The sequence below is a fragment of the Xenopus tropicalis genome, chromosome 1 (assembly GCF_000004195.4).
Source record: "Xenopus tropicalis strain Nigerian chromosome 1, UCB_Xtro_10.0, whole genome shotgun sequence".
Taxonomy (NCBI): domain Eukaryota; kingdom Metazoa; phylum Chordata; class Amphibia; order Anura; family Pipidae; genus Xenopus; species Xenopus tropicalis.
Genome location: NC_030677.2, coordinates 100,355,145 through 100,379,083, shown reverse-complemented (window position 1 = coordinate 100,379,083; position 23,939 = coordinate 100,355,145). Strand labels below are relative to the sequence as shown.

General features: G+C 37.5%; 1 protein-coding gene across 2 annotated transcripts; it reads right to left on the bottom strand.

Moving 5' to 3' along the window:
- Window positions 1-1,358: 1,358 nt before the first annotated feature.
- tmem259 (transmembrane protein 259) lies at window positions 1,359-23,538 on the bottom strand. 2 transcript variants are annotated; one of them, NM_001078786.1, is given in 12 exon segments: window positions 1,359-3,491; window positions 8,525-8,624; window positions 9,360-9,492; window positions 9,957-10,040; window positions 10,650-10,707; window positions 12,424-12,524; window positions 12,624-12,746; window positions 14,133-14,243; window positions 14,441-14,552; window positions 14,938-15,201; window positions 22,826-23,055; window positions 23,345-23,475. In NM_001078786.1, coding segments are annotated over 11 exon segments (1,884 nt in total). In that variant the 5' UTR covers window positions 23,024-23,055; window positions 23,345-23,475; the 3' UTR covers window positions 1,359-2,891.
- Between the last annotated feature and the right edge of the window lie 401 nt (window positions 23,539-23,939).

The following is a 23,939-nucleotide window of genomic DNA, read 5'->3' as shown; positions in this document are numbered from 1 at the left end:
TTTGGCATTATGAGGGAGCGACTGTGACTCTAGGACTAGGAAATGGCACTTGAGCATGTAATTTTCTAAATGTCTGTGAAATCAATGAACTGTGTTTGATCAATATAAATATCTAGAGTGCATCATGTAATATATACCAAATCATTTGGAATAATAACCCACAGGATTCAGGCAAGATCACGGAACAACAAACTTCTTAGTTAGCAGGGCCCTCCCTCATGCGAAATTTTTAACCTATTGGTCACCTGAACCTTTGGAAGGAGGACCCTTCCAACAAATGGAATGGGATGAAAAAAATAATTGCCCCCACACACGATTATGGCCCTGATGCCACCAGGGCACTATACCTAAGTACGTCTTAGAATTTACAGTACATACACAAGGAATTATGTATGTTACACTGTATGTCCAATGTATGTAACCCACTTATTGTACAGCGCTGCGGAATATGTTGGCGCTTTATAAATGTTAATGTAATGTAATCCTCTATAGTTCCAGATGCAATGGACAGCATGCTGCCATCCCTATTAAGCTGTGAAAAACATGATGACCTGAGACACAGATTGCTCTGTGCTCTCATACAGCTTGTACTAGCAATAAAGGTCCACCACTGGGGTGGAGGGCCCCTGAGGTGACAGCCCTGAACACCCCAGTCTGACCCTGGATGGAAGTGCTTTTCACCCTAAAATGCTCGGGATATAAAAAGTACTCTCACATGCGCTTCTAAATTGTGCTGGGTAGACTAAAAGCTGGTTGGTTTGTATGGGTTCTTAACTTAGAGCAAACACAGCACACCAATTACTATATTTTTAACCCTGAGGACTAAAAACTAAACACTGATGTAACAATGAAGCATAGTGTCCTAGGTCAGTTAGCTTAAATGTGTTGTAGTTAGTTTTATAGAGAGGCAGTGGGTGGTGACATCCCAGGCACGATATACAGCAAAAAGCAGTAGATACTGGCACCCCAGACACATTATATGCAGTGCCAGGGCTACACCTGGAGCTTTGTTTTCCAAAGTTTCCTCATGATTTAACCATGGTGACAAATCTCCATATGTGCCATCAGCCATAAAAGTATGGCTGGTGGAATATGTTCTGGGTTGCCTTTTGAACTATGACATGATTCATTTACTTGCGACACATGGAATTCAGCAAAGTCAGATAACATATCATAGCCTGTGTGCAGAGGATAAAACCGCACAAGCTAGAGTAAAATCATTTATCTGGTACATATTTCAGTTTTATAATACTGGATTTTAGTCTGTTTTTTAACCCCATCTATTAAGAGACATATATAATCTAATACATACACACAAGCACTGTTTCCCCATACCACAGACAGCATAGGCATTTTACTTAGGATATTAGATTTATTATCATATATACAAACACCATTTATCAATTTTCATATAGCTTCTCTGGTACAATTAAATAGGAGAGGGGATGCACGGAAGCAAATTTGCTTGCCTTTATCCCATTATTAGGTCAATCTACAATAAAAAATAAGCTGTATTATTTGCAATTAATCAACAGGCTCAGTGCAGGAGATAAGCCACATTCTCTCCATTAGTGACCTGTAGGGAGCAAAGTGGTAAGGCTGCGGCACCCAGGGGGTGGGTTTGTTGTCGACCTCTGCCCACTAACTGCAATGGAAAAACTACAGCAGCCCCCAGAGGCCATTCCCAAAATAAGCAGATTCTACAATGCCCCTGATGTGCCGCAGCCCTTATGGAAGCCAGTTGCCTATCCCATACACTGCTGCAAGGACAAACTAAGTTTCTCCCCTTTTATTTACTCTGATCATACTTTACTAATCTTTACCCTTTAAGCCTTTAAATATTGCAACATATAGACATTTTGCTCTTTGTATTCCAGCGATGAGAGAATTAATGACCATAGTAATAGCAAATGCGGAAAGGAACCAGAAGATCTCCCCCACAAATATAAATTAAAAATTTGAAGCATATAGCTCTGTCATCATACAGATTGCATTCTGCTAACATCTACCTACATTTGCATACATACATTGAGTAAATATATGTATACATTTACATACAGGCAGCACCCCCTCCATACAAGGAACAAAAAGTGCATTGGGGGAAGAAAGCTAAAAAGTTATCACACACTCAATATATAGAGTCTCTCTCTCTATGGCCACAGATAGAAAGGCACATATACTTATACATACTATATATACCTCCTGCCTCTTTAAATTAAGACTGCACTGGACCTATCAAGGTGACTACCCACTAAGATGCTACAGACCATCCCCGCCCTTTCTTTGTAATACACTCTGACATTCCCAAAGATTTGTAGTGCATTTCAGATTCTATTTGTACACAGTGTCAATTTGAATTATATCCCTTAAACAGGATGTTCTCTGTACAACGGTACAGCTAAGAATATGCAAGAGTAGCCCTGCTCATTGCAGTGGGTGCAAAGTTAATCTGCCCCATACCCTGTGCATACTGGGCACCAAAACCACTCAGTCTGTTAATATTTTCATAACTAATAAGAATTTCTGTCCTAAGGAATGTACCATCCCAGAGAAACGTTTGATTCTTAGAATTTTACAAAAAGCACTAGCTGGTAGTGAGATGTGTGTGTCCCACAAATCTGGCTTGATTTTTGCTTTCTTCAGAATATGGACATGTGAATATTTAATGTACCCTTGTATGCAGCTAAAATGTGATTGGTAATTTAGAGAATTCCTATTACAAAGTAAGAATGTCTTGTAAAGCCAATGCGAGTCAGCGTAAACCAACTCATGCATGCGCTGGTGTGACTTTGCTCCTGGCTCCATTTGCAGGGTTTTGCTCCGTATAATTCTGAGAAAATTTTTCCTTGGCAGTAAGGGACTACCCGCAAAATATTTCAGTGCGAGTCTGCTTACAAGTCCACTGCAGGGTGCTCTTTATCATTTATCTGGGAAGTGGGTTCTACACACTGTAATGCAGAAGCAGCTATAGTGTGACTGCTCTGCTCTGACTCTAAATTGATTGCTAAGGATCTCAGAGAACTAAGGTCTATTATGGGGGATACCATGCCCCCCTGAAGCTCAGTCTGATCTGTTAAGCAGGAATTGTGGGAAACATTCAGAACAGGAGGAGGATCTCCAGTTTGTGTTACTGCTGCAATTTCTGGTGTATGAGTACCGACGCAAACTCCTTCTTGGGCTCTTTCGTCTGCGGCAGGTAGTATCCCAGTTACCACTTGCTGTGAGGTTCCTGTCACCTCTTCAAGCAACACGTCACTTAAAGCCCCTTCGGTAGTGCTGTAGTCACTCCCTACTGGTGGGTGGCTGGGATCTCCGGGAGCCTGAGGAGGTGTTGCCCCTGATGGCTCTGATGCAGTATTATTGTTGAGATTGTCCTGTAGGCTGGTCTGATTTTGCCCTGCTTGCTGGTTTTGAAGAAGCATCTCTTGGATTCTTATCTGTTGCAGGATGGCAGGAAGCTCGTAGTGATGGAAGAAATAGATCATTGAGTGCTATTGAGATAAAATTAGAAGTGCTATTAGTACACAACTAAACTATTAGTACAACAACTAAAAATACCAAAACCCTCAAAATATTATATCATGACAGTATACATAACTACTGCTCCAGTATATAACGTAAGTTTCTCTAATGGCATCATTTTTGTTTTTTCTTATGGATTAGCTTAATGAAAATATTAACTGCAGAATCTATATTTATTTTCATTTACGTATTTTCCACTAAATATCCTTAAATGTATTATAGGCATGAGATCTGTTATCTAAAAACCCGTTACCCAAAAGGCTTCAAATTTCAGAAAGCCCATTTCCATTTCATTGCATTTTAAGCAAAAAATTCCAATTTGTTTATCAATTTCCTTTTTCTCTGTTATAACAAAACAGTACAGTTATGGGATCGGTTATCCAAAAAGTCCCAAATTATGGAAAGGCAATATCCCATAGACTCCATTATAAGCAAATAATTTTTTTTTTTTTTTTTTTTTTAAACGATTTCCTTTTTCTCTGTAATAATATAAGAGTACCTTGTACTTGATTCCAACTAAGATATAATTAGTCCTAATTGGAAGCAGAATAATCTTATTGGGCTTAATCCATGTTGAAATGATTTTTTGGTAGCCTTAAGTTATGGAGATCCAAATTACAATACCCTCAAGATCAGGGCGCCAGTAAATTCAAGTGGGCAAGTGAAGACATTTTGCAGGGCAAGAGCAAAGAGAGCGTCTGGGCAGGCATGCCTAATTACGTCACTTTGCTAGTGTCAGCCCAGCTGCTCATGTGCAAGCTTTGGCCTAGCCCACACACCACTACTAAGCACCTGATGTCTCACAGTTTCTTATTACCTCAATCAGGAATCATACTGCATTTATAATAATTTTACAAGAAGCCAAAATAATGAATAGTCCAGCAGTCATGAGAACACGGTGCATTGGTACTGGAGGTACGCCCAGTTAAAATGGGCTGCAAATAGCACTCTTTGAAGAAAGGACAACTTCCTTGGATTTCTCAAGGACAGTTCTTTTGGCAAAGGAGTGTTCGGTGCATAAAATGAGCTATACAAATATCTTCTTGTTTCTAAGAACAATAATACAGTGCAAATATGAGATCTGTTATTTGGAAACCAGATATCCAAAAAGCTCTGAATTACTTGAAGACCATCTCCATTCTAATCAAATAATTCAATTTTTAAAAATGATTTCCTTTTTCTCTGTAATAATAAAACAGTATCTTGTACTCAATCACAACTAAGGTGCATAAATCCATATTGGAGGCAAGATAAATAGCATTGATTTATATTTTGATGAAATGCTCATAAGTATATATCTGATATAATTAAAGCCCTTCCACACCCATTAGCAAATAAAAGTAGACTTTAAATCTCCAAATAATGCTGTTCCATGTTGGAAGGACTAAGGATGTACTGCCAACAGATTTTTAAGATTACCTTACTTTGTATAATAGAAACAAAACATAATTCTAAGCCATTGTCTAATATATACAGACAAATGAAAATTTTTAAATTATTTGTGAAATTGTAAATGAAACAAATATATGTCTGTCCCTTTGCTATTGCCTTCTCAGTTTGTCAGACTATCAGAACTACTCCTCTAGTCAAGACACCAGTTCCCACAATACCTTGCAAACACATTAGGGTGAAGACACACTGGGCTACTAGTAGTATCTTCTTTTTTAAGGCTATTAAATTCCAGAAAATACACTACCATAGACAATACTGAGAGTTGAAGACACATGGAGGTGAAGACACACAGAGCTAGCATCAGCTACTTGTCAGGGCTATAAAACAGACAATACTGATCATTTACTGGTAATTTTCTCTACATGTGGTTTAGCAGAGGCAATTCTCAGTATTGTCTATGGCAGGGGACAAGTAACTGCAACTAAGTAGCTTTGTGTGTTTATACACTTATTCTCCTTAACAGGTCTATTAAACGCAGAATTGTGGGAACTGGAGGAGAGAGGACTACTGATAGTGTTTTAACAGTGTCCGAGTAGCCTGGAAGAGGAGAGGCTTTTTTTTCTTTTTTTTTTTTTTACATTTTAGGCAGAAAGACAAGGCTTTCATTGACTATTACATTTATTACAATTCACTTTAAAATCAAGAAAATACTTGACATATACAAAAAAAGTTGATTAGAACTTAATTTTCATTTATTATACAAAGAAAATAATTTTGAGTGGAAATCTGCTAATATGCATGTGAGAAATACCTATAGTTCAAAGGAACAATTCACTCTACCAATTCAAATTGTACTCTTGAACCAACAAATGTATTTTTTAGTTGTAATATTGGTGTGTAGGTGCCATTTTAGTGCATTGTGCCTGAGCCTGAGCTTTCAGAAGGAGCCATCTCTACACATTAGAACTGCTTTCAGGTAACCCATTTCTCCTACTCCCATGTAACTGGAGGAGTCATGAGCTGGACTTGGATTTCTTACTATTCTGCTATTCTGATATCTACTGGGAGCTGGTTTCTTGCTACCTTCCCATTGTTCTACTGGATATCACTCCAACTCAAAGCACAGGTCACATGGTTGTGGCACCTTGGGAAATGAAGAATATGGCTAGCCCCATTTGATTAATTTTCAAAATTAAATATAAAAAAAATCTGTTTTTGAAAAATCGATTACAATACAGGATTCTGCTGGAGAAGTTCTATTAACTGATGTGTTTTAAAAAAGCATGTTTTCGCATGACAGTATTCCTTTAAGTATCAGGAGTCAAGAGAAAAGCATCTACTCATGAGGGAATTTAACTGGATGGATGATACAACTTGTTGCAAATGAAGATAAGCTTTAATTCATTTATCACAATATTGCAACTATGAAATGGAACACGATAGATAAATTTGGGGGTAGCCACAACAGAAAGTTAGATACGTGGGCTTAATTGGAGTACATTTGGCTAATGGTTTCTGAGATTAAGTGGTAGAGAATTTTTTTTTTTTTTAATTCAACCATTTGCAATTTGGCACCGTGAGGCACAATATAATTTGTGTTGTTTAAGTGACATATTCTACAGAATCACAAGGTTTTTATTTGTTAGTTAAATTGACTTTTATATGGACAAGCCTATTATACTTTGTCGAAAAATGTTTTCACACGTTAACACATTAGATATCACAATTTTTATATTATTAATATTTAATTCCTCGGTGCTTTACCTTAATTAATCTCTCTACTAAATTCTGTCAGAGTAACATTGATAAATACATTTCTGGCATTTCCATTACACTGCTGAGAAATGCATTAACTAGTGTATGAATGTTAACAGTAAGAATCTGAAAGCCATGCCATACTGAGCCTTTAGTAGGGAAACACTGGAGGGTGGGGGAATTTGTATACCCATGAATGACTAAAATGTTAAGACATCATACACAGAGTCGTAGGCCTCTAAAAAGCACAATAAAATTGTATTTTTTTTAATGCTACCCATTGACAGCTGTAATGGAAGCCCTAACTGCATTACACAAGATGATCAATATCTTCATTTGAAAGAGAGTCTTTCCTGCATTTCTCATCAGATGCCTCTTCTGGATAATCAATAAATTGATCCAGGATGCCCCTTTAATTCATCACTTTTTCTGAGGTCACAGAAAGGAGGGTTTATTAGGCACTGCATTCTTAAAGACTTTTAAAGCATTTATAGGAACACCGGATACTTAAATATAGAACTCCGGATCAACATTACATTTACCTCATGGAAAATTTTGTTTCATAGAAAAATTTTTTGTAAATGACAGTGTTGTAAAATATTGGACTATGAGGAGGCTGTGGAAAAAACTGATTTGAAGGAACATGCTATCATTGGATAAAGCTGACTCATCAGAATACTAGAATCCTGAAAGCCAAAGGATTTGCAAGCACTGCTTCAAACAGAAGCAATAACCACTAAGAAGCAAGCATTTTTTTTTTTTAATTCCCTGATGAGTTTTTTTTTTTTACAATGGAAACTTCAAGATTTTTATATCTATATAGGTGTATGTGTCTTGCAGTGTTAGCCTTACTTAAGCAGCTATCATCTTTCTGGCAGTTTGGCTGCAAGACGTCTTTTCATTCCCACACTTATGCCTCTTATTGCACTTTAATCCCAATACAATCCACAATGGGAACTGTAATTACCATAAAAATACATTTAATAATTGAAAACAATACCAGCTCCTAACAGGCAAAAAAAATGGATAAACACAAAGTAGACCACCTCAAGAATAAGAAAGGGCACTGAGGGTTTTGTTAAGGTAGCCATACATGGGAAGATTTAAGCTTCCAATTTGGGCCTTTCAGACAGATCCGGATTTTATCTTCCAATGTATAGGGCCCTCCGATGGGCCTATCTGACTGATATCTGGCTGAAAATATGACAGATGTCTATCATTTTTCTGCCAGATCGAAAACCGCATCGGCTCGCTAATGTATTCCTTGTTTTGACAGTTTGCATTCACATTGTTGTAATCTGATCCTATAGCCCTAAGTAGATGTGACTACACTATTACTACAGATGTGACAACTGGAGTTTCTGAATAGCCCTAAAGAGTATATTGAAGCTTTTGGTAGGAGAATATGCTCATTGTGCTGGTACTGGCAAAAAAATATTTTCACCTGGTCCACCAGAGAACCTGGACTGTGAAGACTTACCGTATGTCCAGTCACTTATGAAGAAGACTGAGCCTTTCTGGACACTTAAGACAAATTCTTTTAACAATTCATAAAAGGTTGGATTTTACACATTCAAAAACTAGTAAAAATTTTGCGACACTATCATCTAACAGACAGGTGCATGGTCTGATACTGACATGCTTGACCAGAATCTTAGAAACGTCACATTTACTATTAACCTGCAATCAGGCCAAATGCACTTGAATGATCGACTTTTAGTGATCCAACAAATTGGCAAACAGGCAAATTTAGCTTTGTGTCAAATGATGTTCTCATATACAAAAAGAGCAGAACGATATGCCTACTGCTCGCATTGGGTACATTTAAACAATGAACAAAAACAACTGCAGTTACCTGAATGAATAACCACGATGTAACAAGGGCAAGGCTGCTGTATTGGCCATTAAATCGATAGTGGTAAGCGTAAAATGCAAAGTGATAAAGATAGAAGAACCTGTAGGGGTGAGAGAAAGGTGGAAAGATTACACCAGTAGTGGCTTAAAGAGACAATATATATCTCAGTTTAACATGAGCCAAATAAGGCTCCGATTGAAAAATGTGTTCTTCATATTCATTTTTTTTTTGTTTCTTTTTAAAACAATAAATTCTTTTTTTTTTTAATACATAAAAAATGAAAAAGGTACATATACCCACCCATAACATGTATGGTTAATTGCTGAGAGTTCTTTTCTTAGCACTTTTTCTTTTTTCACAATATTTGCAGTTTTTATACAACTAATATCATTAATGTGCCTGGGCTGGACAGAATAGCAAAAGCTTGATTAAACAAAGTAGGGAACATCTCCTGATACATCCCTGCATAGTTCAATCACATATTTTTACTCTTACTGTCTAAGGCTAGAGAATAGATTTTTTTTTAAGTGAACAGACAAATTCACTTGATAGTTGTGGCTGCACTCACCCAATACAATGGCTCTGCCCCACCTGGCACTAGCCTTACCCTAGAATCAGCAGAGGTAGTCAGATATTATAAACTCTGTGTAAAGGGGACCCTTCTTTCCCTAAATTGTTGCATGCATCTCAGCTTTACATATAATGAAATTTTATTACACAGGGTGTTTAAAAAGAAAAGGGTACCTCACTTACTTTCTCATCCCACAATTATTTAAAAAGGAATAAAGTTTCATGTCCTGTCAATAATAATTTTGAACTCTGCAGTGCTTCTTACCTGAGCCAGTGTCTCTTGCTGGTGTTTGTATGGCAGCATATGGCATCATACTGATCAGCTAACCACACAATGAGGATTATATAGAAAGCAGTGGTGGTATCATTGAAAAATTCTGACATGATGGCTTCCATCCCTATATTTAAATAAAAAAAAAAATGTACTAGTCTGTAAATATGTAGCTGAATTAAAAGACCTTAAAGGACCAGCAACACAATAAAAGTGCTTTATATTAATTTAAATATAATGAAATTATTATTACCCTCTACTGGTAAAAAAAAAATTGCATGTTTACTTTAGAAACACAACAGTTACTAAAAATAAATTGCTGTATAGCAATGGGGGCAACCATTTAAGCTGAATAGGGCGAAATGGAACTTGTTTATACAACAGATAAAAGATTATCTCTGTAGAAGACAATGCTTTTAATTCTTACACAGGAAAACAACAGGATCCAAAGGCCAATCATTGCTCTCTCACCTAAAACAGACATTTGCTGGCAAGAAATCGTTTATTGGTAGGTGCCGGTTCGCAGATACAAACTTTTAAATGGAAAACAAAATATGTTCACTTTCCGAGGCTAAGAATAAGCAGCCTTACCAACAAGAGCCAGGATCACAGTGAGCAATGGTGCAGCAGGAAACGCGATACTCATATTCATCTCTAACATCTGTAGCAAGTCCACTGTGCAGGAATGAGAATAAAATAGGGGTAAATTCACCACAATTTATTTTTTTAACATTTTAAAACCAACATGCAGTCCAAGGGGCAGGCTTTAAGACACATCATAAATGGGTAGCTGACAAAAAATGCTAGGCAAAGCACCAGCTAATACAGCCTTAAAGAACACTGCCATGTCACTCCTTTTGACTCACTATTATTTAAAATGTGGCTTCAACACAAAATGTTGCCGTTATTTTAAAAGTCAGCTTAAATTAATTTTAAATTACCAGAAGAAATCAGTTAAGTCTCATAACTAATGAAAAGGGTTTTATTTGTAAGGCCAAGTATAATAATAGGCCTTAACCTTTTTTTTCTCCCACCTCCACAGCTACAAATATTCATAATTCCCTTACAAAACCAACTGGAGCAATGGCCACAGATACAGCATGAAAAAGATCAACTTCTTAAGTTTGCTTATAGCTTATACAACATGGTAATATAACACTATGCCAGCAATGTGTTTGGATGCAGGAAGCATTATTATGCAGCAAAACTGTATGGCACAGTAGAATCTGTAAGATGGCAGACCATGAAGGTAAGAGTTTATAGTATGGAAGTAAAGTCACTTACCAATAAATACAAAGATTTGATGATGGGAATACCGCAGAAGCATTGAGACTGAGAGTGTCTACAGGGAATAAAACAAAGATGATGAAATCAACATAAAGACGAACATTGAAAGAGGTAGGGTATGCACTACTATGCATCTATACATAGTAGTGCCCAAGTAACAGTTTCAAGACCTACCATCATCAGTCAAGGCTATGATAAAACCTAGCTATAGTCTTATGCTTATTGCTGGTCTTAAAGAGGTTGTATGATGATTTCACAAAAATTAATAGGTTGTATGACTATTCCCCGTGAATAAAGCTGGGGCCATTTTAGGCAATGATTTTCTTGAAAATGAATTCAGAGCTCAGTAAGTTATCAAACATTAACTTTAAAATGAAGCATCGAATAAATGGGAAATCCCTCAATTAAAGTAGAAGGAAAGGTAAAAACTAAGTAAGCTTCATCAGAAGGGTCTATGTATATACAGCCATTAGCACTCACAGAAAAGCTGCACTGAGTCCTCTATCAAAAGAAACACAGGATTTCTTGTCTCCTTTTTTGGGAACATGTTCTTCGGTACCAGACTTCCTATCTTTTAGGGCTTATTCAGGTTTGGGGCTTGAGTTTGCTCGGCTCTCTCCTTTCTCCCTCCCTTCTCCTGCTCCCCCCTCCCATAAGAACTCACTTTCCCCACCTTTAGGAATGTGTAATCTGAGCTTCCAACGGCTATAACTGCAGCAGGAAGCTCACAAGGCCAATCTTAAAGGAGAAGGAAAGGCAAAGTCACTTGGGGGTGCCAAAATGTTAGGCACCCCAAGTGACTTTAATCACTTAACTTCTACCCCGGGCTGGTGCCCCTGTACAGAGAGAACAGCACCAGCCCGGGGTAGCAGCGATCACTTCCTCCTTCCTGATCGAATGCACGCGTATGCGCAGTAGAGTGACAAGCCGAACTTTAACAGAGAAGTCGGCTTTTCACTCTACTGCGCATGCGTTTGTCCGGGACAATTGGCTGCAGCGCGAGTAGGAAGCGCTCTCGACAGGTACCCCGGGCTGGTGCTGTTTTCTCCTAACAGGGGCACCAGCCCAGGGTACAAGGTAAGTGATTTAAGTCACTTGGGGGTGCCTAACATTTTGGCACCCCCAAGTGACTTAGCCTTTCCTTCTCCTTTAAAGAGATACTGACACCTGAAATTAAACTGTTTAAATTTATCATTACACTGTTTTTGCATGAGTTCTGCCATAAAAGTATTTGTCCAATGCTTTAACATTACCTAACTGATCCCTATTGCTCCTCTATGAGGGGGCATCCATATTTGTGCAGCAGTAATCTGTTAGCATTAGAAGCTATAACTGACAGGTTGAGAAGGGACAGTCAAGTTGGCAAAACAGTCAGGTTTAGGAACTTTAAGTAACAATTACTTACAAAAGCATGCCTAGAAAAAACTGATCATCATGACCTATTGGTAACTTAATGTACATTAATATTTTGAAAAGTAGTTTTTTTTGTGTCAGTATCACTTTAAATGGCAGCTGCTATCAGAGGGAGCTTCTAGGGCTCTTTAATCAGGTATAGTAAAGCTTTCTGCTGAATATATATAGCGTTCTAGGTGGCACTAATGTGCCAAATCTATTGGTAATAAAATGCCAAAATGACTTTCCTTCTCCTTTAATCAGCTCTAAAAGATTCCAATTGAGAGCAGCTGATACAGCTCTTATAAGCAATCATATTACATATATTTTAAACTGGTTTAAACAACTAATATATGCTGTACATAGCACATGAACCTACAAATATAACCATGATGACGAAGGCAGCAAGGTAAGAAGTACGAGCCATCCACATACTGACAAATCGATAATGTTCCCCAGAAACCACATTCCTTAGGAATCCTAAGAGAGAAAAAGGTGAATGTGTCACACAGCGGTTACGTCTTATAAAGAAAAGAAGTACAGCAAAATATCAAATGGTTTCTGCAGTGATTTTTTTACCTTTATTTTCCTCATTTTCTGCCAGGGCCTTTACACTAGACATAAGAATATCATCATATCCCAGAAACTCATCCAGCAAAAATCGACTGAATCTGTCTCCAAAGCACAGATCTCGAGTTGGGTCTGTCACAGATAGCAAAAGAAGTTGTTTAGAACAACACTTTGTTTGATTATGCAAAAACATGAGCATCACCATCATCAAACTTGTTATGTGTAGTCTTCTTTGCAAGTCAGAGACACCCAGTAAGATTACTTTTTAAGAGTAGGTTACTGCAGGTATCAATTTTCATTATGTATCTATTCAGGGCCTCTCCTATTCATCCTCCAGTCTGTTATTCAAATCACTACCTGGTTTTTGAGATAAGTGGGGTCCTAAAAACCAGATAATGTTTAACTTCCAAACAGAAGAGTTTCACAGCATCACGCGTATAACTTTAAAATTGGGGCAAAATAAAGGATACATTTGAGTTGTTGTAGAATAAACTCACTTCAAAAGCCAGAATGTGGGATAGTCAATATTATGAAGTATAAATCCAAGTCATATAGGTGCAAATTAAACCCTCTAGTGGCCAAAGAGGGGAACAACTATCAAATATAAATATGCGCCACTACAAGAAAGTTAAAAATGATTATAAACTTTATTACACTCCATTAGGCTTTGTACATGGGGTTTATTTTAATGGAGTGTAATAAAGTTTATAATCATTTTTAACTTTCTTGTAGTGGTGCATATTTTTATTTGATAGTTGTTGTAGAATAACACTGCCTATAGTGCAATAAATGGTAATTTTAAGGTACACAGCACTTTCAAAAGGTGATGCCTGAATGGCATGCTTTTGTATGTGCTTATTCTATATCCAGAAAAAGCTTGTAAACTGAATGCACCAGTTAGGATCCAACATGCAGAGATAAGGCTTTTTGGATTCTGTTTTAAACACACCTAACACAGCACTGTTCTTGCCTCCTTCTGTTATATTACATATTATTATTAACATTTATTTATAAAGCGCCAACATATTCCACAGCGCTGTACATATCAGTTTGAAGTGTAATAATTGATAGGTTGGAAGACCTAGAAAATGTTTGGTTAAAAGTAGTCCCTGGTGGGAGCCTCTTTAGAATACATACTCATTCATGGCAAACAAAAATAATGGCTATTTAAAGAATAAGTAAACCCCTTTTTTTAATCCCCAAAAAGTAACCGTACAGCCCCAGAATAACATGTCTTTCTCCCTGCATCCGGATCCAGTAGACATTTCTTTGAGGTCTTTAAAGTCTGAGAGAGGAGTTCTCATAAAGAAAAAGGGAGCAGAGCTCATGCTAGGCAAAGAACTCAGTAAATTAACGGCTTGTAATAGAAAAACAAAATAGATCTGCATGCACAGAGAAAGGTATGTTATTCTGGGGCTGTTTAGAGTAAATTTAGGGCATAAATAAAAAAAAAAAAGACTAACTTTAAAGAAAGAAATTATTCATTAATACCAACAGTGAATGTCACAAGCAACTTACCTAGTGTAACCACCATAACAGGGATATTCAGCCTCTGCCTTGTGCTCTGAGACAGCCGCAGGAAGCCATATTCTAAGGAATATTCCACGATGTACTCTTCTTGTGGCCACACTAAAAATAAATATTTTCTTTATGGCAGGCCAGATTATGCACGTGACAGTAGATATTATAGCAAAGGTTTTATTGCTTGCTTTGGGTAACTACTTCACTTGTGAAATTAAAAACCTGAGTTAGTAAACCAGCTCTAGTGTCTCAGTCATATACATCCCAGCACAAAGATCTACTTTTATAAGTGAACAGAAACGCACCTTTGCTAGCAGCATCACTGAAGGACAGTGTCTGGCTCTGGTTTTCAGAGGCCTGAGTAACACTCTCTAGAGATGGCTTCAGGAATACTTTGGGCTCAATATCCAGCTCAAACTATATGGAATAAAAACATTACTGTGAGAAAATTTGAGCTTAACTATTGCATCCAAAGCTAACATTCTCTTGTTCAGTTGGCACAGCTCTGGACATATTTTATTGTTACTCATAGAAATATTTGTTTGCGGGGTGTGAAACAAAACCAACTAATCCTCATTCACTACATTTGAATAAGAACAATGAAACTCGTAGCATGCAAGCAACTAATTGTTCTGTGTGACCGTCTACCTTGTAAAACAGCATACATGGCAGCAATATTTGATTGCTCTACAGGTGGCAACTACCCAAAATATTGAAGAACTGCCTCTACAATTAAATGAAGAAAATGAAAAAATGCCCAGAGTAATATTTGTATCTTCAATTAATACTCAAAACCTAGTACCTTGATGGAGCTATTGTGGTACATTTCCACGCTCATCTCTTCCTCCTCCTCCTCATCTTCCCCAGATGGTTCCTTTACCAAACCTGGAAATGTGTCACTGTCATAAAATTGTAAAAAGATGGGTGCTCGGCTTGAGTTCAGCTGAATCTCCACTCGCAAGATTCCATCCCGAGGCCATTTCTCTCTAACATGCTCCAAGCAGTTGATTGGGGAACGGGAGAATGCAATGTGGATATATGCAAGGATAAACAGTACCAGGAGGGCCTAAGTAACAATAAAATAAAAAAAGTGAAAATATATCTAATCCTAGACCAATCTGTTACAGAAGAGTCTAAGCTCATTTTAAATAGTGCAAAGCTTATCAGGCTAAATTAACCTTTTGTACCCCCCAAACATACCAGAAAGTCTACCAAGCATAAAAAGCCTTACATTACTATTGATGTTCATATAGATATTAGACATTTTCCTCTTTTGAAATAACCTCAAATGTAGACACAAATGAATGACTTATTGGTTGCTATGAGTTACTGCACCTAGACAAAGTTTCCTTTCAAGATTTATTGCATATCATTTTATTCAGGTTTACTTTCTAACTCTTAGTAAGGCTAAATATTTAAGCTATACCGACCAAAGAATAGACTTGAGAGCTGCAGAACAAAATATAAATACCAATCGTAACTTTAGAAAATTGCTTTTACATCATACTAAAATTCTGTCTGAAGTAAGCTGAAAATTCAAGACACCAACTTGCATAGGTACTCCTATTTTTATAAACATTTGAAGTGTAAATGTTTTACCCAAACTCAAGTAAATAATTAGTGATATTAAAATATTGCTTGTGTATTGCATATTTAAGCAAACATATAGGTGGTCTTTACAAATAAATTAAAAACAAATCAATTATTTAAGTGAAAGAAGGAAAAGAAAAAATCATACAAAAAACTGGCTGCATTTCTGGGCGCACCCTTTAATAATCAAGGAAGTGGCTGCATTCAGAATAAACTAATCACATTCAATCTCATCTCAAATAGTAATAGTAGTAGTAGTATACACCTGACATCAATAAATGAGGGTTTAATAAAATTTGGCTGTTCCTGTAGCACAGTGGTTCTCAACCTTCCTAATGCAGCGACCCTTTAATACAGTTCCTCATGTTGTGGTGACCCCCAACCATAAAATTATTCCTAAGACTATCGGAAATGTGTTTTCCGATGGTCTTAGGTGACCCCTGTGAAAGGGTTGTTCGACCCACAGGTTGAGAACCGCTGCTGTAGCATCTTGGTCTCATACTCCAAAAGCCATGGTCTACAAAGAACTTTTAAAGCATGAAAGGGATCTCATCATTATAAGATATAAATCAGGACAGGGGTACAAAAAAAGTATCCAAAAAGTATTAAAGGATCTTTAAACATTCCATGGAGCACAGTGAAGTCAGTCATCAAAAAGGTGGCGAAAATATGGTTCAGTGACTGACCAAGATCAGAACGTTCATCCAAATATTAATGAGAAGACTAGGAGAAAACTTGTCAGGGAGGTCACCAAGAGGACTAAAGTCAACATTATAGGAGCTGCAATTGCAATATGTTGGTTGTTCTATGGGAGATTGCCACCTAGCAACAGCTAATGATGGGGGGGATGTATTTTACCACTGCAGCCATGTTTCTGCATTCTGCTTCTGACATGCTTGCGCCTTTAATATGTGGGAGCAAGCACAGGTTTGCTCAGTGCTGACTGGACAGTATAGAGCAGGAAGGGGATTAGCTGAATGGGAAGATTTTTTTTACCTCAGCGTTTTAGTGGTACATAATTTTTTTCAGCGTATCTTCAGAAGGCTGCCACCAAACCCCCATTAGCCGTTGCTAGATGGTAATCCTACCCCTATAACAAATGTTGTTTGCTAATCATAGATTCCTGCAAACACTTCTATTCTTCATATGTCTGGGTCGTGGGGTAGGGTAGCAAGACGAAAGCCATTACTCACAAAGAAAAACATCTGAGCCCGGCTAAACTTTGCAAGGTATACAGTCTCCCACAACCATGTTGAAAAATGTTTTATGGTCCGATGAGACCAAGGTTAAACTATTTGGCTATAGTTCCAAAAGGTATGTTTGGAGCAAAAATGACAGCACAGCAAAGGGCTGCTATTTATCAGCTGAAACTGGTGCTTTAGTCAAGAAGTATCAGTCTATTTTGTCACAAAAGCTTTAAGCATCTTCTTGGAAGCTGAAGATAAAAAAAGGTAACGTCACCTTTCAGGATGACAACAACCCAAAGCATAAATTGAAATCAACAAAGCAATGGTTTAACCAAAGGAGGAACACTGTTCTGAAATGGCTCAGTTAGAGCCCAGATATTAATCGGATTGGAAATCTATGGGGTGACCTGAAGAGAGCTGTGCACAGGAGATGTCCTCACAATTTCACAGAACTGGAAATTTTTTGCAAAAATAGTCCAGATGTGCCAAACCGACGCTTACCCAAAAAGACTGAGTGCTGTAAATAAACTCAAAAGGTACTTCAAACCAAGTATTATTTTAGGGGGTGTGCACAGTAATGCAACCAGGTTTTAGTATGATTTTTTTTTCACTAAACTTTTTCTGATTTGCTTCCACTTCTTTGTATAGATTGCAATTTTTCAATAAAGGTGGAATAAGTTCTGATTTTTTTTTTTACCATTAAACAAAAACCTGCCATTTTGCAGGGGCATGTAGACTTTTTATAACCAATGTATTATAGACTGTCCCTGGCCTGAGTGTGCTCAACTATATAAATAGTTGTTTTGGTTATAATAGTTCAAGGTTCAAGTTTTGAACCAAAGGCCTTATTAACACTTCCTGGATCAACCAGTTTAGCAAATAGCTACCACATCTGACTTTAATTCACCTTCAGCCTCAGCAGCACCCAAACTACTTTAAACTGATCCATGGAAGACATGTTCAGAATTTGTGATTCTGCACATGACAAACATTAAGCAAACAGTTTAACGCATACAGTTCCCTTTATTGATTATTATTATTAACTGATAGGATTATAAAGCCTAGTGTTACAGTTCATTAAATGGTCAAATTGTGTTCCTCAAATATATGTACATTTTGGTGAGTATAAGCTATGGAGGGCAGGCCCAATCGGATATTATGTAAACTCATGTAGTGCAAAAGTTTTGCTTCTTTTATATGTTACTCTCTCAGTAAAAGTTAAGCAATGTGTGTTTGTTTCTAAAGGTTGCACACTGGTATTAGTTTAATGGCTTAAAATTTACTTTTCTGTTCTCTTTATATGTACTGGAAACCCCACTGTTTTGCTTAATACAAACATTCCTAATGCTTAGGGTATTATGTTGTACTTCCAGATCAGAAGCACTTATTAAAAGGTAAAAATAGTTAGATCAAGTTAAACTTTTTGCCAAATATATCCCTCCTAATGTCTGGCTGATACAGAGGAAGCCCAACAAACCCCACTGCAGGTGTCACCAATTTTCCCCATAAGGGGAAAAATGTTTGTGGGCTCCAAAATGCTAATACATCAGTAGCCTCTTTATTTCTCAGCTGATAAAAAGATATAAAACCAGTCTAATATATTTACCTGTACAAAAGAAAGTGTGGGGCCCTGTAAAAGTTATTTATATGGGGACCCCCCATAAACACAGATGCACAGTACCAACATTTTAGCCATGCCCCTTGTGTGCAGTATAAACAGCTGACGTTACTCTATACAGGTATCCGACCCTTATCCAGAAAGTTCCGAATTACTGAAAGGCCATCTCCCACAGACTCAATTTTAATCAAAAAATTCCCATTTTTAAAAATTACCTTTATCTCTCTAATAATAAAACAGTCCCTGATACTTGATCCCAAAGAATATATAATCAATCCTTATTGGAGCCAAAACAATCCCACTGGGTTTAATTATTGTTTGATGTTTTTATTAGCAGACTTATGGAAGGAGATCAGAATTACAGAAAGACTCCTTATCTAGAAAACCCCAGGTACGGAACAGTCTGGCTAACGGGTTCCATACCTGTAATAAGTTCATATAAATCGTTCCATTGATTAATGTGTTAATAAGTCATTTAGATTATTGGGGGACAGTAGAGTTTGCCCTTAGTTTAACCCCTTTCCACCTCCCTGCCCCTGCTTTGTGCTTGATATGGCAGTTCCGTGTGTTTTTGCATAAGTTAAATAAACTGTGTAAGTTTTGAGGCCCTTGCTTGACTCATTTTAATTAAGTAAGTTCTTTGAAAGTAACGAAAATTTTTGCATAAGTTACGTAAATTGCGCAAGCGTAGGGGCCCAATGATATTGCTGTGGGGCCCAATAACTAGTCATTGCCTCTGCTGGAATGTACATGTAGTACCAGACCCCCCCCCCCCCCCAAACCCCCACCCTGATGGCGGCTCTGCCTGTACAACTGCCAACGCAAGGAGCTAAATTTACAACACCAGAGAAGCAGAATTCCTGACCCAGACCAGTGTGTAAATGTACCTGCTCCCCACATCACACTACTTTCCTGCACTGGGGGTCTCCCAAAAGCACCTGTATGTAGTGCTATACATATGGCTGATATATGAACTTCCATGGACAGCAGCCCTCCAGACATTATGCCACAACTATTTTGCAGGTCCAGGCACAAGAATGACATTCCCAAGTAAAAGACACTCGGGTGAACTAGGTTACAAAGATAAGTGCTGGAAAGATACTTGGTGTGCATAACTCCAGTCTATGCTTTCTGGTGTTCATTTTATCCATTACAAAGTCCATATACTCCAAATTCCCAACCCCCTCAGTCTTTGGCCCCCATCACATTCACTCTTCTTTCTACTTTTTAAATCTTTTGAATTACCTAGTTTCTAACGGTCTACAAGCTCTATTATAGATTTAATTTGTAGACTGTAAGCTCAACAGGGCAGGGACCTCCTTCCTACTGTTTCTCATACCACATGGCGCTTAAAGGAACAGTAACACCAAAAAATGAAAGAGCTTTAAAGTAATAAAAATATAATGCACTGTTGCCCTGCACTGGTAAAACCGGTGTGTTTGCTACAGTAACACTACTATAATTTATATAATAAGCTACTGTGTAGCCACGGGGGCAGCCATTCAAGTTGGAAAAAAGGAGAAAAGGCACAGGTTACATAGCGGATAACAGATAAGTTCTGTAGAATACAATAGTGTTTTATCTGTTATCTGCTATGTGCCTGTGCCTTTTCTCCTTTGAATGGCTGCCCCCAATGGCTACACAGCAGCTTATTTATATAAATTATAGTAGACTTTCTGAAGCAAACACACAACTTTTACCAGTGCAGGGCAGCAGCACATTATATTTTAGTTACTTTTATACACTTTCATTTTTTGGTGTTACTGTTCCTTTAATCTCTGTGTATTTATTCTTATTTATTGTATTTATTATAACACTTGTCCTCCCTGTGTGTAATTGTGCACTGCGTATCCTTGTAGAGTTTTATAAATAAAGTTATACATACAATTCTAGATCAAAGTTTGGCTAGCAGTATAGCAGATGTATGGTGCTCAAGAAAGTAAGTGGAAAATGTTTTTTATTTATTTGGTTTCTTATATCCATTGTGTCAGCAGGTACCAAGGGTTAGGGTATGTCGCTAACAATCTGAAGGAAGGAAACCATAAAAACGCCCACTTTCTCCTGCTGCAGATTATACAGGCAAGCAGAGACAGGACGAAAAGTATCACAATATCTAGCCTACTTAAAGGGGCTGTTCAACTTTGAGTTATCTTTTAGTAACTGTTAGTTATTTTTTATTATTTGTAGTTTAATTATTTCAGTTTTTGCTTAGCAGCCCTGTTTGGAGTTTTAGCAGCTATTTGGTTGCTACAATTGAAATTACCTTAGCAACCAGGGTGTGGTTTGAATGAATGAAAGACTAAGGAGACTAGGAGAGGACTTGAATAGAAAAATAAATACTAAAAAAGTAGCAATAACAATTAAACTGAAGTTTCACAAAGCAATAGTTTTTTGGCTGTGGGGATCAGTGACCCCTGTTTAAAATCTGCAAAGAGTTAGAAGTAGGAGACAAATAATTAAAAAACTATACATAATAAATAATGAAGACCAATTGAAAAGTTGCTCTGAAGTGGCCGCTCTATAACATACTAAAAGTTAACTTAAAAGGTAAACCACCCCTTTAAACACTAAGTGAGAAAGTACATTACTTTTTTTCACATTTTGTCAGAGCAGACCAACAAGAATTTCTGGTGTCTATAATATAAATCTGCTAAACTGAACTCCAATTCCTATATGCCCCTGAGGCCTAAAGAAAGCTATATATTGACCTTATATTTTTCCATGATAGTTGGCTTACCCTAGCAAAATATTTATTTTATTCCTAATTTTTATTGGCAAAAAGAAAAGAAATTTGGCAGACCTACAAAAACTTTCAGATCCATCTGGATAAAAGGTCAATGGTCAGAGCTAAAAATGCAAAAGCAAAGATCTGATTGGTTGCTATAATTAAGCCCATTGAACAGTTTAGAACCTGTTAGTAGTTTATCTAGGAGTTCTTGGCCTCTTGGCGACTGACATTGTTTGCAGTGTATTTTTAGGCATTTTGTTTCAACAATAGAAGCACATTTTCAGACAAAAAAAAGTCTCATTTCATATTGACCTTAGTCATTTCACAAAAACAAAATATATTTAGTAACTGAAAACTGCTCAGCGCTTACCCCTTATCAGAAGTACATACAGATGAAAAGTAAATAATAAGATAGAACAGGAATTATAGCATCCCTTCAAATTAAATTTGTTTAATCTCCCCCAAGATGTCACAAAGCTTGGATATTCGTAAAGGGTCACGAGAATGCTTTTATATTATGAGTTGTTAAGGGTACTGTTTGATTTATCAATAGCATTAACTTTATACAAAGAAAGAAGGCTCTATCTAATGCATGTAAAGTGGTATAAATGAAAATTTACAAAAGAGAGGCCACTAAGTTCTCAATTTTTCTGCAAGAAAGTGCACCACCATTTGCCTTCTCTGCTCTAGACCAAAAGCCTGTGCATATAGGCCAAAAACAATACAAAATGTATTTAATCTCACAGTAGCCCTGTTGGAAAAAACTTGTGACTTTAACAGAAAAACTCCAAAAGGTAACACTGATATTAATATTATAAGAGATATATGGCCTATCCGAATTTCTAAAACAATGGAACTCTAAAAAGTATACAGGTATAGCACCCATTATCCAGAATGCTCGGGACCAAGGGTATTCCAGATAAGGGGTCTTTCTGTAATTTGGATCTCCATACCTTAAGTCTACTAAAGAACAAATAAAACATTAATTTTACCCTATGTGATTGTTTTACATCCAATAAGGATTATTTATATCTTAGTTGGGATCAAGTACAAGATACTGTTTTATTACTACAGAGAAAAAGGATATCAGTTTTAAAATTTTGAATTATTTGATTAAAATGGAGTCTATGGGAGACGGGCATTCCGTAATTCGGGGCTTTCTGGATAATGGGTTTCCGGATAAGGGATCCCATACCTTTATATGACTTAACAATTTACATGACAAAAATACATGTTAGAAAGAAAAGCGATATATCAAACAAAAGGGCCACTACTTTGATTGCATTTATACAGCACTGATAACCTCTGAAATGCTGTGGAAAAGTGTAACCACCATTTACATTAGTCCCTGCCCCAGAGAAGCTTGCAATCTAGGGTCGCTACCACATTCACACAAACTAGGGTCAGTTTTATCGGAATCCAATTAACCTGCCTGTATGTTATCAAAGTGTGGGAGATGGTAGAGTACATGGAAGAAACCCCAAGCAGATACAAGGAGAACTTTTCACACTGTCACAGTAGTTTTGTCACCAAGGAAAAAAAAAAACCAAAACGCCTTTCTTATTACCTTCAGAAGTACAAAGAACTCAAATATTCTGCGAAAGGAAGGGGGGAACAGTCTTGCGTAGGTCACAGCCATCTTGAAGAACAATGCATGGAAGAGACGATCTCGAACATTAATCAAGGGATTCTGATTCAGGTTAGGAGTTCGAACACGGTTGCCATTAGCGTTATTGAGAGGAATATTACCCTGGTTCTCAGACATCTTGATGATGGTTTGGGGGTAAGCAAAGGTGCCTGTACACAAAGCAAAAGTCATCCTTATCACATATGTCCAAGCAATAATAAACACACATGGTGTATGTGTACACGTAACCTAGACGGATATATTTATAAATAAAACGCACAGACATCAATGTTAATGTGCGGTGAGATTATCAATGTGGGTGCAGGGTAGACTTATTTCTTTCCATATGGCTGCACAAGGATATCACAGTGTATTGACTTATTTTCTATGGCTAAAGACAAGGACATGCGTTTATAAACCTGTGCTAAGGCCATTTAGGGGCAGTACAGTTATACTTACTGTACTTTATCGCATACCGCCCAAAAGTCCCACTTTTGCCGGGACAATCCCGGTCTTCTTAGCAAAGTCCGCAGTCCCGGTTCGCTGTTTAAAAGTCCCGCAGCGCCGTTAACGTCTAGCTCCTTGACTCCTGCCGGACAGCTAATCCAGACGTCACAAGCCTCATCTCGCGATAACGGTGACGTCACGGTGAACGTATATATAAGCGTACGGACGCTATACGTTGTCTCCGTGGGGGAGTGACAGGCTAGGTCGAGGTGGTTTAGTGTCTGGCAACTACAAACAGTAAGGCGCTATGCGCTGTGCTGGCTCAAGCAATAGGGGGCCGGTGGTTCACAATTTTTATTTTCTCTTCCGCTCTTACAAGTTATACGTATCAATAGTTTATCAGAAGTCTTTTTGTTTTGCCCCCAGTATCTTCTATCAGAAAGTTAAAAAAAAACTTTTTTGAGAGCAAAATATACTTACTGTTTTTTGGGTTTTTTTGCTGCGCTCACATTATCTTCTTTTCCAGGGCAAATACATGTAAACACCAAAAACAAAACCATTGCAACAAATCCATTTGTTAATCGCCTTGTGCCAGGATGCAAAAAAA

Excerpts from the sequence above, each read along its gene's own strand:
- tmem259 (XM_012965019.3), bottom strand. The coding sequence starts at position 23,023 with ATGTCTGAGAACCAGGGTAATATTCCTCTCAATAACGCTAATGGCAAC. Across the intron at positions 14,553-14,937 it reads ACCACAATAGCTCCATCAAG|TTTGAGCTGGATATTGAGCC; the intron begins GTACTAGGTTTT and ends TATTCCATATAG. Across the intron at positions 10,708-12,423 it reads TCGTCATCATGGTTATATTT|ACACTCTCAGTCTCAATGCT; the intron begins GTAGGTTCATGT and ends TATTCCCTGTAG.